We start from the raw sequence: 13,810 nt of genomic DNA on the forward strand, positions 1-13,810 counted from the left end.
GATGCCTGGTCACAATTGCCCCCAGACCCAAAAACATTGTATGCTCGGATCCATTAGATCAAAAGGTCCAAAAAAGTAGCACGTTAAACCGAACGACACCTGACTTTATTTATTTATTTTTATCATATTTATATTGATGTTATTGAAGGGAGTAATGGCATGGTTAAGGTCAACCCTCTCGAGTTTAACAGGCATCAGAGGATCAATGCTAAGCTAACAATATTCTAGAGATTCTATTTATATAGAGTTAATCTTTATGTATCCATACAAGTTGAGTGTTTACTCTGGTGGTTTTTAATACAATATGTATTTATTAAAGAAATGAATGGAGGATCGTGCTATGAATATATTGACACTGTTTCTCTTAAATTGTGATTCAAAGTGTAGAGTTAAGATCTTAGGAAATCTGTGTAATATTCATATATCCACGCTTGGTGTATGAATATACCTCTTTTTCTGAACCCAATTTGTTAATGTTTTTGTATTCGCAGATTCTTCATTTTCTAATCTTGGTCTGGATGGGACAAAGAACCGAGGCGTGTACGTTGTAATTCGATAAAGAGTAGGCAGAAACGCAAAGCTTCCATTTACAGTACGTTAAAGATCCCTCGTTGAAAGACAGTCGAAATCATCTATAGTTCGTATTGAGGGAACGTTAAATTCTTTCTTCTGACGTAAACAACCAAGTCCCCAACCCCTTTCCGAAATAATTCATATTTCATCAGTTCAATAAAATTAACAACAAAAGGACAAAATTGTGTTGTTGTTATTGGTTAACGTCCGCTACCACCAACGGTGATATCGCAGACTAAGACCTAGGTTAATTGTGGAGCCATGTTCATAGATTGTGCGGGGTGGGGTTGGATGGCCGAATGGTTAGCGCGTACGCGTTGTATCATAAGGTCTGCCATTGAGTCAACTGGCGTGGTTTCGATTACCCCATTGTACATGACAAGGGGTAGGGTCGCCTGTCCAATCTCGCGAGCAAGCGAATTATTGAAATCAAATTACACCATATGTTAGTCACGAAAGGAACTAGTTTGTGTCGAGTAGACGTTAAACTCTCTCTCTCTCTCTCTCTCTCTCTCTCTCTCAAATAATTACTTATAAAGATAAACGTTATAGTAGAGTAGGCCTACTTATTATACGATATAAAATAATTACGTATAAAAGGCACATAAAATGTTTTTGCAAACTGTTTAAGTTGATGTTACGGTTATTTATATGACAACGTCTATGTCAAATAACTTAAAGGGGCATTCTTGTGAATGTATAACGGTGGTTAAGTGGGTAAGTCTGCCGGTCGTGGGTTCAATCCCGGTGTTGGCCGAGAAAGTTCATCGGGGCAGGACTACGGGTCTGACAAGGACAGCTGTCTAGTCATTCGGAGGTGATAAAACATGGCTGTCCTGTGTACCCATTGACGTGCACGTAAAATATCCTCGATTTCATTTCCTGAATGTATATATAGGGTAGTTATTTTTAATAAACGTATGATCATTCTGTTATTTATGGATTCTTTTGGAGCTTAAACTGTTACAATAATATGCATATCGTCAGTGCAGGTGCATAAAATGTTAGAATGTTTACAGTAATAAGCATATCGTCAGTGAAGGTGCATAAACTATTAAAATGTTTACCGTAATATGCATATCGTCAGTGCGGGTGCATAAACTGTTAAAATGTTTACAGTAATATGCATATCGTCAGTGCAGGTGCATAAAATGTTAGAATGTTTACGATATCATTAATGTATTCAATCAGTTCAATCATCCACGACAAACTACACTAGCTCGCCACTTTAAATTCATGTCTTTCTATTCAAACAAAGCTCATTAAATATTATAATTATATGTATGGTAAGTCATCGTCAAAGTAACTTATATAAATGTAATTGTCCATACAGATTTCCATTTCCTTTTGGAAATGAAATGAAATGAAATGGAGTTTAACGTCCTATTGTTCTGCGCCGACTGGGCTAATGAAGACGGGCTTACGCCATACAGTGTGCTATGAGGAAGATGTTGCCCGGAGAGTGGTGCTAAGGCCAACTCTTATATCAAATTCCTACTGCGCCAATGTGCACTGACCCTTTCTTTACTCAGATTTCTATGAAAAATGTTTACAACTAACTACATCCGTCTATGATACTTTCTGCTTTCTGCATACTATTTATATGTTTCAACTAGTCCGTACTGTCATTCATATATACACTGTATACGGATGTGTGCGTGTGAAATAGCGTTATTTAACGTCTGCTTCCACCGAGGTGATATCGCCGACTCCACCTTAAATACAGTGTCATATGAGTTCGAGGATACGCATGGCTAAGCAATGTTTTGACTTTATCTAACGTCACTTTGCTTCATAACAGTGCTGTGGTTGAATTGTTCGTGTTTCAGATTGACGTTAACCACATAGAGTTTTTGACTATATCCGTGTTCAAACTGCATACAGTATTGTGGTTCATTTGCACTGAGTTTAGACAGTGTCACATCCAATTTGGAAAAGAAACACCGACAGTTAAGATGAAATTTGATGAAATTATAGAGATTTTGGGAGAATTTGGACCCTACCAGAAACGGCTATATTATTTAGTATGTCTTCCGGCCATATCTTGTGCCTTGCAAATGTTGGTAACGGTTTTTACTCTGTCCATTCCAGACCACCGGTAGGTACATTTTTCATTGTTTTGAATTACAGTTTCCAGGAGAGAGAGGGAGAGAGAGAGAGAGAGAGAGAGAGGGAGAGAGAGAGAGCACCCAATAAAGTGAACATGGGTTGGATACAAAACTAGGATACAAAACATGGTATTAAATAGGGCTGATCTTTTTCCATTACTGATTGTCAACGCTCTAAACGATTTTAAAATACTTAATTCGGTCCCCTGTCAAGTGTTGCTCGGATCATAATTCTCCTTTAGCAAAATTAATCAAGTCAAACGACCCCCTTTAAAGGGCGGATGGCTATATTTTATGGAACCTTGAAATGGAACCTTTAAATGATTTTAAAAGCATATATTAATGTAATATGAATGTATGAAAGGTCTTTTATATTCAATTTTATATAAATATTGTAATATCTAATCAATTATATTTAGTGAAATACGTGAACAGTTCAAATATTGTAATTTCTAATCAATTACGTTCGATGAAATACGTAAACAGTTCAAATATTGTAATTTCTAATCAATTACGTTCGATGAAATACGTGAACGGTTTAAATTGAACGGCAGTCGTTTACACCTGCTTACTGCATTCAACACAAATTAATTATATTGTTTGTGAATCAGCCTTTACGAATTACTTCCACATTGTGTTGTATATGTTTTTATTTGTTCATCACAAAATGGCACCCAAAACCATACGGTACACAACTCGTGTACTGATTAATAAACTGTTAATTGTGTCTTTAATATTTGATAATAGGATTCTATTGTTTCACGGCAAGATAACAACATCAATATTGATTGAATTCTAATTCGTGATTTTAATGTCAAATGTCATGGAAAATATTGCGTTAGAGACTTAGACCCTTTAACCTTGCTATCTCTAACATAAAAAAAAAAATGCTAGCCACAAAATGACAAACATTGGCGTGACACTTACCGGTAAAATGTCACCTTCAAAATAACACACATTATACTCGCGTAAGAAACCTGACATTAACTGTATTTTGTTGACGTTATACTTAGCCCCGATGAAATTGCACACGGTCCCACCTAAGAAACATATATGAACTCTACTTTGTTGACGCGATACTTAATCCCGGCGAAAATACAAAAATTGAATAATTACATGATATCAACTGGATTTTGTTGACGCGTTGCTTAACCCCGGTGACAACCCATATCCTCAACCAAGATCTGCGTCCGTACACTTACTAATCTTGCTCGAGGGTCGACGCCCTTCAACAAAATGGACATAGCACTTAATGGCATGTTCTTTTGACAATTCAATGCATTAATATTAAATGCAAGGGTGACTGCACCATACACAAACACAATATACAGAAATCACAAACAACAAATGAACATATCAGATCAATTGAGATCACAATTCAAAGTACCTTGCAGTATATAATTGTATTGTTGTCATCTTAAATTGCACCCATTATTTCTGATATGATGTTTATCTTGGTTTTTTAAAAAAGAAGTAGAGCATTTTAACACGAAGAAAGATATCGTTAACGTCTGGGGACAAATTGATAATGAAATGAAATGGGGTTTAACGTTTTACAGTTCTGCTCCGACTGGGCGGATGAAGACGTCCATAAGACATACAATGTGCCATGAGGGACAGTTTGCCCGGACAGCGACACTACGGCCTACTCTTATATCGAATTCCAACTGCCAATGTACCAATGTATCCTTTACCTGCTCGCCAATATGTAAACGAGATCTCGGTTGTTTCGTGTTCCATCTGAACGACTATAGGTTGTCCAGTGTCAGGGACTCTGACCTGTACCACAGACGAGTAGGGGCCACTGACGAGTGGGAGCCACGTCGGAAAATCGCGATGAATTTTCTAGGCCAAGGCAAATTAATAATGATGACGGTGTTCAATGTCTTATGGATTTTAAGGGGATATTGTGCAATATAGAAATAAAAAAACTTGGGTTTTGACGTCATGTATACATTTTGTAACAACTGATGGACGCCATGCACCGGCTATCAGAGACATTCTACCCAGAAAGCAGTGGGAGGAACCGCCCGAGTTACAATCCTGATATATTGTTCAGCTTGTGATCTCAAGCCCGCTTGCTACGCGATGACCATATCCTAGACGTTTTTAAATATCAGCCATGTCAAGCCATCTAGAGAATAAATTATATACGTATATACATACATATATAATTCACAACGGCGACAATATAGATGTCACCATTTAAGGTCACCATTTTGATATATTTGTTAAACATAAGGCCTCAAGATAGCTATTTTGTTTTGATAATATTAAATTTCTGAGAATCTTTAATATATTTGGTGTATTATGTGTATTCACAATATATTTGGTATATTATTCATGGCGGTGATGAAACGGATGCGACAAATCAGTCCTCGGGATACGTCACCATTCAAGGTCACTATTTTATTGTCGTTGCGAAACACCAACCAACAGGGAAAATATTTTTTAAAGTTATAAATTATAGATAAAAAACATTTCTGAGAATTAATGAACCAACGGAAATGAAATGAAATGAAATAGGGTTTAACGTCCTATTGTTCTGCTACAACTGGGCTATAATGAAGACGGGCTTACGCCATACAGTGTGCTATGAGGAAGATGTTGTCGGACAGCGGCACCACGGCCTACTCTTATTTCGTATTCCAACTGCCATGGGTTCTTTTCCGTGCAGGCCAATGTGTACACAGGACCTTGGTTTAGCTTCCAATTTGGTCGACTACACGTTGTCCTGCAGCCAGACTCTCTGTCCTACCCCACTGGCAAGGGGGAACCACGCCGGAAAATCCCGATAAACTCTGTCGGTCAACACCGGGATCAAACGGGTGACCATCGCGGCTCCCATGAACCAATGACTGACACTACCTGTATTATACACAAATACATCAGGACCAACGCGTTTTAATACTGACCCATTGCTTTTGGGCTAAAGTTGATAAATGAAATCGGGGTTAACGTCCCACTGCTATGTGCCGACTGGACTAATGAAGACGGGTAAAGTTGATAAGATAATGTTGTACCTTTAAATAACTGAATTATTGTCTTGTCTCTTCCTTTCGTTTCATCAATAAGCCACCCCACCGATTTACCAGCTGTGTGATTTGATGATATATCGGGACAGTAATCGTATTCAAAATAATCTTTGTGTCTTTTAACCAAATCAGAAAAGCAACAAAACACTGATGTGAAAATGCCATTTGAATAAAAATGACGGTCATTTATTTAATAACAAAATTAGAATGATATGACGTTTTAAGTGAAATTAGAATGATATGGCGTTATAAGTGAAATTAGAATGATATGAGTGAAATTAGAATGATATGACGTTATAAGTGAAATTAGAATGATATGACGTTTTAAGTGAAATTAGAATGATATGACGTTTTAAGTGAAATTCGGATGATATGACGTTTTAAGTGAAATTAGAATGATATGACGTTATAAGTGAAATTAGAATATGACGTAGAATGATATGACGTTATTAGTAAAATTAGAATGATATGACGTTTTAAGTGAAATTAGAATGATATGACGTTATAAGTGAAATTAGAATGATATGACGTTATAAGTGAAATTAGAATATGACGTAGAATGATATGATGTTATTAGTAAAATTAGAATGATATGATGTTTTAAGTGAAATTACAATGATATGACGTTTTAAGCGAAATTAGAATGGTATGACGTTTTAAGTGAAATTAGAATGATATGAAGTTATAAGTGAATAATGACGTTATGAGTGAAATTCCAAAATTAGTGAAATATATGCAAAACATTATGGAAAATAATAATATGTGGAGATGTTTTTTTGAGTCAGCAAACTGATTATCACTTCAGAAGTGGCTTTATCAAAATATGTCGACTGCTAGGCAGGAAGAATCGCCGAAAAATTGGCACCATGAGCAGAGGACCATGAGAAGAAATGATGGCAATAAATGTATCCGATTACGAGCTATAGTACTGGATAATCGAACAAATAATACTAAATATCAAAATATACATATCCATCAAAAATTTGCTTCAAATCACTCGCTTTAACCTACGAAACATGTGCTTGCGCAGTGACGAAAATTCACAATTGTCGTGCACTGAATATAAAACCATTTAGACAGATAAGCATACAATGTCTTGTACACATTGCCGTAACCATGGATACCTAACCAACGCGACGGTAGAACACCCTATTGGTTTCATACATAAAATCTATTATATTTACTGCTCATTAGAAGTTTTGAAACTTTTTTTCAGGTGCCATCTGCCGGATCCATACAATGATACGTCATACCAACCACGTGACCTATTACATCAGTTATACGTCAATCATTCTATACCACGTGATAGTGATGGTAAATGGTCATCATGTAAAAGATATGACGTCAACCTAACGAAAGTTACGACACGCACTGTAATAGATGTAAATGCTACACGGACAAGTTGTGACAGATGGGTTTACGATACGTCAACGTTTGAAGATACGTTTATTACAGAGGTAAAAAAAATGTCGTTTTGAGGAGTTCGCTTCCTCCTCTTCCCCCAGTCCACCATCCCTCCCCTAACATTTCCATCTTTCTGTCACCTAATCATTTTACAATCGTCGAGAAATATAACACTTACGTGTATATCAAGAAAGTAAATCAACTTAGCTATAGGTATGGCAGTGTATGATTTTTCTTGCTGGAATAAATACCACTTCTCATATGGCGAGTTCATATATTCCGCTAGAACATTTGATACCACTTTTCAACTAGCGCGCTCACATCTAACAACCCGTAGTTTACTAAGATTACTTTTCTTTCAATATTACTTATTTTGCTCAAATTATTTTAAAAATCCATCCACATCTATATTGTACTTATATTCGTTTTATTTTCTTTAAAAAATCAGAAGCCACACTATTGTGCCATGATAAAACATTTCAATTTAGAAGCCATTAATAGCTGATTAAATTATGATTAGTTTCTTTTCCACAGCAAAATATGATCTGTGACGATGCTTCATTCCGTGCCCATGCCAACATGATTAATATGGCTGGATTACTGGTTGGTGCTTTTGGATTTGGAATTCTGTCTGATGTGTAAGTGAGATGTTGTTATTCAAACTGTTTCAGTGACATTAAACAAAGAGGTCAATCAAAAGATTTTAGAGAATATTATAAGTGATTTCGGGGGTGTTGGCTATATCTTAATATCATTTACAGGTGATGACATAGTTTTCAGTTCATCATATCTTTCTTGGGACTTTCTTGGAGATTCAACTTTGAACACAACATTAACAATCCCTCCAATGGCGATGAGAAACTTTAAGTCATTGAACTGACTGATGTATGACCGAAAGTTAAAGGCTCAATACCACTCTTGTTGTAACTGAATAATGTGTCCCAATCTTAATTCTAGTCAACAAATTGTACTATTTTACAGCATTCCAATTAATTGATGATACAAATTTCATCTTAACACACCTAATTTAAAAAAATTGGAAAAATTCAACTAATTGATTTGAAAAGCCTAACCTAAACTTTTTCAAATGTGACTTGGAATTTCGAAACCTCTGAACAAGTCAAATAGGATGTAATGGATAATTTACACAACAGGTAGGACACTTAAACATCGAATACATAGAATAAGGCTATTATTTATTTTCTGGAGCTGCCAAGCCAGCAACAGTGTTATTGTCCCTTTAACTAAACCATACGTTAATGCAATACAGGATAATATCCAGACAGATGTTTGAACATACCATATCTCTCACAGGCGACCCTACTCCTTGTCACGTACATACGCCAGTTACTTCAATGATAGACCTTATGATACAAAGCACACGTGCTAACCATTCTATGAACATGGCTCCAAAATTAACCTAGGTATTAGTCTGCGATATAACCGTTGGTGGTAGCGGACGTTACACAATAACAACAACACAATTACAATACTGTTTATAGTACAAATGATATTAAAGTGTGGAACAGGGCCAGTGCCCCTTTTGGTGAAAACAACCAAACTACCACTGCGATTCCTGTTATTTCACACTGTGACGTATTCACTGCTAGCTACGTGACACCTCGTGCACTCTAAAACCGGAAGTGACATAAAACTTTCACTTTACTTTTCTTTTAATTGGAGTTGCTTAATTCACGAGCTAGAATTTGCGGCAGTTAAATTTTCAAAATTTTCTCTCGACGGTTCCATCTCTGTGAATTGTAAATGATTCATTGATTGGACAGTAGTCTGTAACCCGGAATTTTTTCGGGCATTCCAGGTTCTTACCCACTAACACTCATCGAGCCCTACCCTGAATTTTAACCTCGTGACAGCCCTTGTGTAGCCGCAAACCGCAAAACACTGAAAAACGACAGTTACAAATATATATAAATATGTAGATGCTCTTTTTTTCAGAATTGGAAGAAAGTTTGGTATGTTGGCATCTGTATCATTACATATTGTTGGGTCGATAGCAACAGCCTTCTCGCCTAATTTTACCGTCTTTGTCATCTGTCGGTTCTTCACTGGTGCTTCAAATGCTGGTGCCTTTATGTCAGCTTTTGTACTGGGTAATTATTATAGTTTTACTATTTACGGCGCATCATTCACAAAACAAAAAGTGTTTAGATATTACTTTGCAAAATGAAATGGGGTTTAACAATATACTTTCTGTTATATGTACCTGCTGGGGAAATGAAGACTGACATTCGCCATACCGCGCACTATGAGGGTAATTCGCACAAACAATGTCATTTTTGTTTACTTTCGGATTTCAACTCTTAAAAAGTCTTTAACGTTAAGTACAAGTTACTATGTGGCCGGTATTCCTGTAACACGTACAGTGTGTAACCAAGCTGCAAAATCCTGGTTAATAGCCGAGCCACCATGACACTGTCGCTTTAAAATACAAACATACGCATTTAAAATGAAAATTTTAAAAGATGAAAAAAGATAGACGATAATATACTATGAATCGACGCGTGCTCAACGAGCCATGGTGACCTCGTCGCTTTACAAAACAATCATACGCCTTTGAAATGAAAACTTTAAAATATGAAAATAAAATAGGATATAAAGAAAACGTAGACTGGGGAATAGAGTCATTAAAAACTGATAAAAATAAATTGAGTCTCAAAATGTAATTTAAAAAGAAAAAGGAAACACCGTATCGCTTTGTCTAGTAAAAAATGACAACTTATGTCATTACAAGGGGGGATTAAAAAGAAAACGCGAGTCACTGTGTGAACCCAGTCATACGCATCGGTTGACAAAGCAGTATCCATCAGATAAAGAACTTTCAAATGAATAATACCACAAATGTCACTGTTAGACCAAGATAGGGCCCCTATTCATGTTTGAACGTACTGCAGTGAGCTTTTAATATAAAGTAGTCATGTCTGTGCATTTTCATTAAAGCAGTAGGAGTTGTCACCTCCTGGGGACAGAGAAACCCGCCCCGACGCCCACCACAACCATACACACTCTGGGCCTATTTCACTTATTTTGCTGAAAAGACAGGCATACGCAATACAGTGTGCTTCGAGGGAAATTTTGCCCGGACAGCGGCACTACGTCCGACTCTTATATCGAATCTTAACTGTCAAGGGATCTTTTACGTGCACGCCAATGTGTACACGGGACCTCGGTTTTTCGTCCGATCCGAACGACCAGACAGATGTCCTTGTCAGACCCTCAGCCCTGCATCACTGACAAGGGGAACACCTGACCTCTAAGCTAGCGAGCCAGCGTCTTACCCACTCAGCCACCGTGATTCCCCCAATAAGAAACAAGACATTACAATGTATTATACCTGTACAGAAGAAATGTTATAATTAAGAGCGGAATGTGAATCAGAAAAGGTGGGGGACATCATTATTTTTAAGGCCTATTATAGTCCATAGCCCAGAAGAAATTCTGATCACGCCCACTTATTCCTACTCACTCTGCTGCTGCGCCACTGCATGCAAGCGTATTAGAGGTACGCGTAGTCCTGAAATCATCTGATACGTGTTAAATTACAACTGTTTTTCAACTGCTCCCAGAGTCGGTAGCTCTTCACCCAATACCCAACCCGACTAGGATAGAGGTTAGTCTGTGTTGAGTGGGCCTTATTAGCTATTCTTTTTAATAAAAATATATTTTCTAGGATTGGAACTGGTAGGACCATCTAAAAGAAAATTTGCTGGAATAGTTATGGAGTTCTTTTGGTGTATTGGATTGTTTATTCTGGCTATCATGGCCTTTTTTATACGAGATTGGAGTACTCTACAGCTGGCTATATCAGTTCCATCTGTTCTCTTGTTGGCCATATTTTGGTGAGTGTCGCATATTGTTTTAGAATTCTACGTAAAAATCATTTCAAATCCAACTTATTATTGAAATCCTAAATATCATAACATGTCATAACACTTGATATCTTGCAAACAAATTCACCTTCCATAACATCAAAAGGATAGCCATTGTAATAGCATGGACACAGATGATCCATAACACTTTTCAAAACCTCAAAATATAGTAATCATTGTAATAGCATGGACACAGATGATCCAATGACACTTTTTAAACATCAAAATGGTGTTCATTGTAATAACGTGGAAACGGACGATCCATTAAAATAATCGTATCGGGTTGATTTAGTTAACAAGTATGGTCGCCTGACTCACCAGATGGGTTGTCTCCGGGTACTCTACAAACAGAAGTCCCTCTCTCCTTCCCTCAACTGAAATAATTGTAAAAAACACATTTTATTTGCAGGTTTATCCCAGAATCTCCCAGGTGGCTAGTCGCACAAGATAAGACGGAGAAAGCTGAAAAGATTCTTCGTAAAGCTGCGGAAGTGAATAAAGTGGAACTTCCGGTTAAATTGTTTGATAAAGATACTCAAGATTCTGGACCGCAGGCTAAAGTTAATGAAATGTTTACATCCCCAGTTTTACTTATTAGATCTTTAATCATCTTCTTTAACTGGTAAGATACACGTTCAAATTGACTTTGCTAGTCTTATCTTCTTAAACTCGTAAGGTACTCTGCCACAAGTAGGAGCTTCTCTTGACTTTGATGGCTTTAACCTAAGTTATCTCTTTCAACTCCTAAGAGGGTTTCTCTAATGCTGATGATACAGAAAATACAGAAGAGTCGGATTACACGTGTTATAATAATAATAATAATAATATCAGTTTTTAAAATGTATTTTAAACGGGGCGACGTCTTTGAAGATCTGTTTCGTTTTAAGGTAAACTGCGAGTAGCCAGCCATCAATGACTTAAACGCTTCATTTAATTTTTTCAGGATGGTTGTGAGCATGGTGTACTACGGTTTAGGGTTAAATGTTGGTAATCTAGGTGGCAACATCTACGTCAATTTTACCATCGCCAATATCGTAGAAACTGCTGCGTACATTCTGTGTTTGATTCTGCTGGATAGATGGGGTAGAAAAGCTCTACATTGTACGAGTATGTTACTAGGTGGAATAGCCTGTATATTAACAATATTCCCCGTTTTATACCTTGATAAATGTAAGTATTGAATAGCCTGTATATTAACAATATTCCCCGTTTTATACCTAGATAAATGTAAGTATTGAATAACCTGTATATTAACAATATTCCCCGTTATATACCTTGATAAATGTAAGTATTGATTTTTGTCCAATTTAATTTCGTGACATTTAATTTATTTGACATGACTGTTGATCGTAACATCAATTAGAGATTGCAAGAACAATACAAATGAAAATCAATGGCTTTATTTTCTATACAGTTTAATATGACTCAGTTTAATATGACTGTTTGTAACATTTTCTTTTGCGTGTGTCTAGGTGTGGTGGGGGCGTGGGTTTCGATTCTCAAAAAACAGAAAATTATATTAGTGTGGCTTTATCTATCAATTAGTTTGATTCAACTGGGCTTTATTTTACCATTACAGCATATGAGTGGATCACAATAACTTTATCGATGGTTGGGAAGCTTGGTGCATCGGCTGCTTTCGCCATTATTTACGTCTTTGCCGCAGAACTGTTCCCTACCATAACCCGAAACTCCGCAATGGGATTTAGTTCCTTCTGTGCTCGTGTTGGTGGAATGATATCACCGTATATCGCGGATTTGGTAAGTCATAAGGAGCTGGACCGCTCTGATTTAAATAAACTCTTGTATGGTCAAAAATCTGTAAGATTTTCTAAATATTGATAGGAAGTTCTTCTGTTTAACTTTTTGGCTTCGACTGTCGACAGTGCAGCACAGACTCAGCTATATCGCACAATGACTTTATTTTATGTTCACTAAACAGATGAACACCCAACAGCTGTACATGCATGTACATGCCAGGTTCGCCTTTATAACCGCATGGGTTTTCTCAATTTACCAGTGGTTTATCTTCCTTTAATGTCGAACTTACACAGGTGGTAATCTGCCGTGAGTCAGTTTCTGATCTGTGGGTGTATTAATAATATTTCAGGGAACTAAAGTTAAGGGTGGTATTGGAACTGCTCTACCACTAATGTATATAATATTTCAGGGTACTATAGTTAAGGGTGATACCATTGTTGTATATACTATTTCAGGGAACTCTTGTTAAGGGTGATATTGGTACTGCTCTACCACTGTTGGTATTTGGTGGAGCTTCTGTAGCTGCTGGTCTCTTATCTCTTTTACTACCAGAAACATTGAACCAGACTTTACCAGAGACTATTGAAGATGCTAAACAATTTGGAAGGTAGGAATAGATGGAATATCACTCATCTTAAAGGGATACCATTCAAGAATAAATTACAAATGCCCAACTAGAGATTGTGTTTGTTTAATTTCTTACTGACATATTTACACCTGTGACAAATTTGCATTGTTTTTGATTCAACCTCTGGGATTACACTAATGACTTCATTGAACCTACAGTTCATCTATCGGAAACAAAAACACATTCCAGCCCATTATCGAATTCCTGGCTTTCTGGTTACTGATACCAAGATACCAAGGGATACCATTCAAGAATAAATTACAAATGCCAAACTAGAGATTGTGTTTGTTTAATTTCTTACTGACATATTTACACCTGTGACAAATTTGCATTGTTTTTGATTCAACCTCTGGGATTACACTAATGACTTCATTGAACCTACAGTTCATCTATCTGAAAAAAACACACATTCCA

General features: G+C 36.8%; 1 protein-coding gene across 1 annotated transcript; it reads left to right on the plus strand.

The window, feature by feature from the left end:
- The first annotated feature begins 2,301 nt into the window (after nucleotides 1-2,301).
- On the plus strand, nucleotides 2,302-13,379 carry LOC130010625 (organic cation transporter protein-like). The gene is made up of 9 exons (XM_056098353.1): nucleotides 2,302-2,671; nucleotides 6,933-7,173; nucleotides 7,655-7,758; nucleotides 9,077-9,231; nucleotides 10,809-10,977; nucleotides 11,417-11,629; nucleotides 11,951-12,177; nucleotides 12,587-12,768; nucleotides 13,224-13,379. Exons 1-9 carry the CDS (start codon nucleotides 2,529-2,531, stop codon nucleotides 13,377-13,379), a joined length of 1,590 nt encoding a protein of 529 aa, XP_055954328.1. The 5' UTR covers nucleotides 2,302-2,528.
- The last annotated feature ends 431 nt before the right edge of the window (nucleotides 13,380-13,810 follow it).

This window comes from Patella vulgata, chromosome 2 (genome assembly GCF_932274485.2).
Source record: "Patella vulgata chromosome 2, xgPatVulg1.2, whole genome shotgun sequence".
Lineage (NCBI taxonomy): Eukaryota > Metazoa > Mollusca > Gastropoda > Patellidae > Patella > Patella vulgata.

What these genes read in the sequence shown, in the direction of transcription:
- LOC130010625 (XM_056098353.1), top strand. Translation starts at nt 2,529, where the DNA reads ATGAAATTTGATGAAATTATAGAGATTTTGGGAGAATTTGGACCCTAC. An exon ending in AAGATACGTTTATTACAGAG is followed by an intron (nt 7,174 to 7,654) that starts GTAAAAAAAATG and finishes TCTTTTCCACAG; the next exon opens with CAAAATATGATCTGTGACGA. An exon ending in TTAATCATCTTCTTTAACTG is followed by an intron (nt 11,630 to 11,950) that starts GTAAGATACACG and finishes TAATTTTTTCAG; the next exon opens with GATGGTTGTGAGCATGGTGT.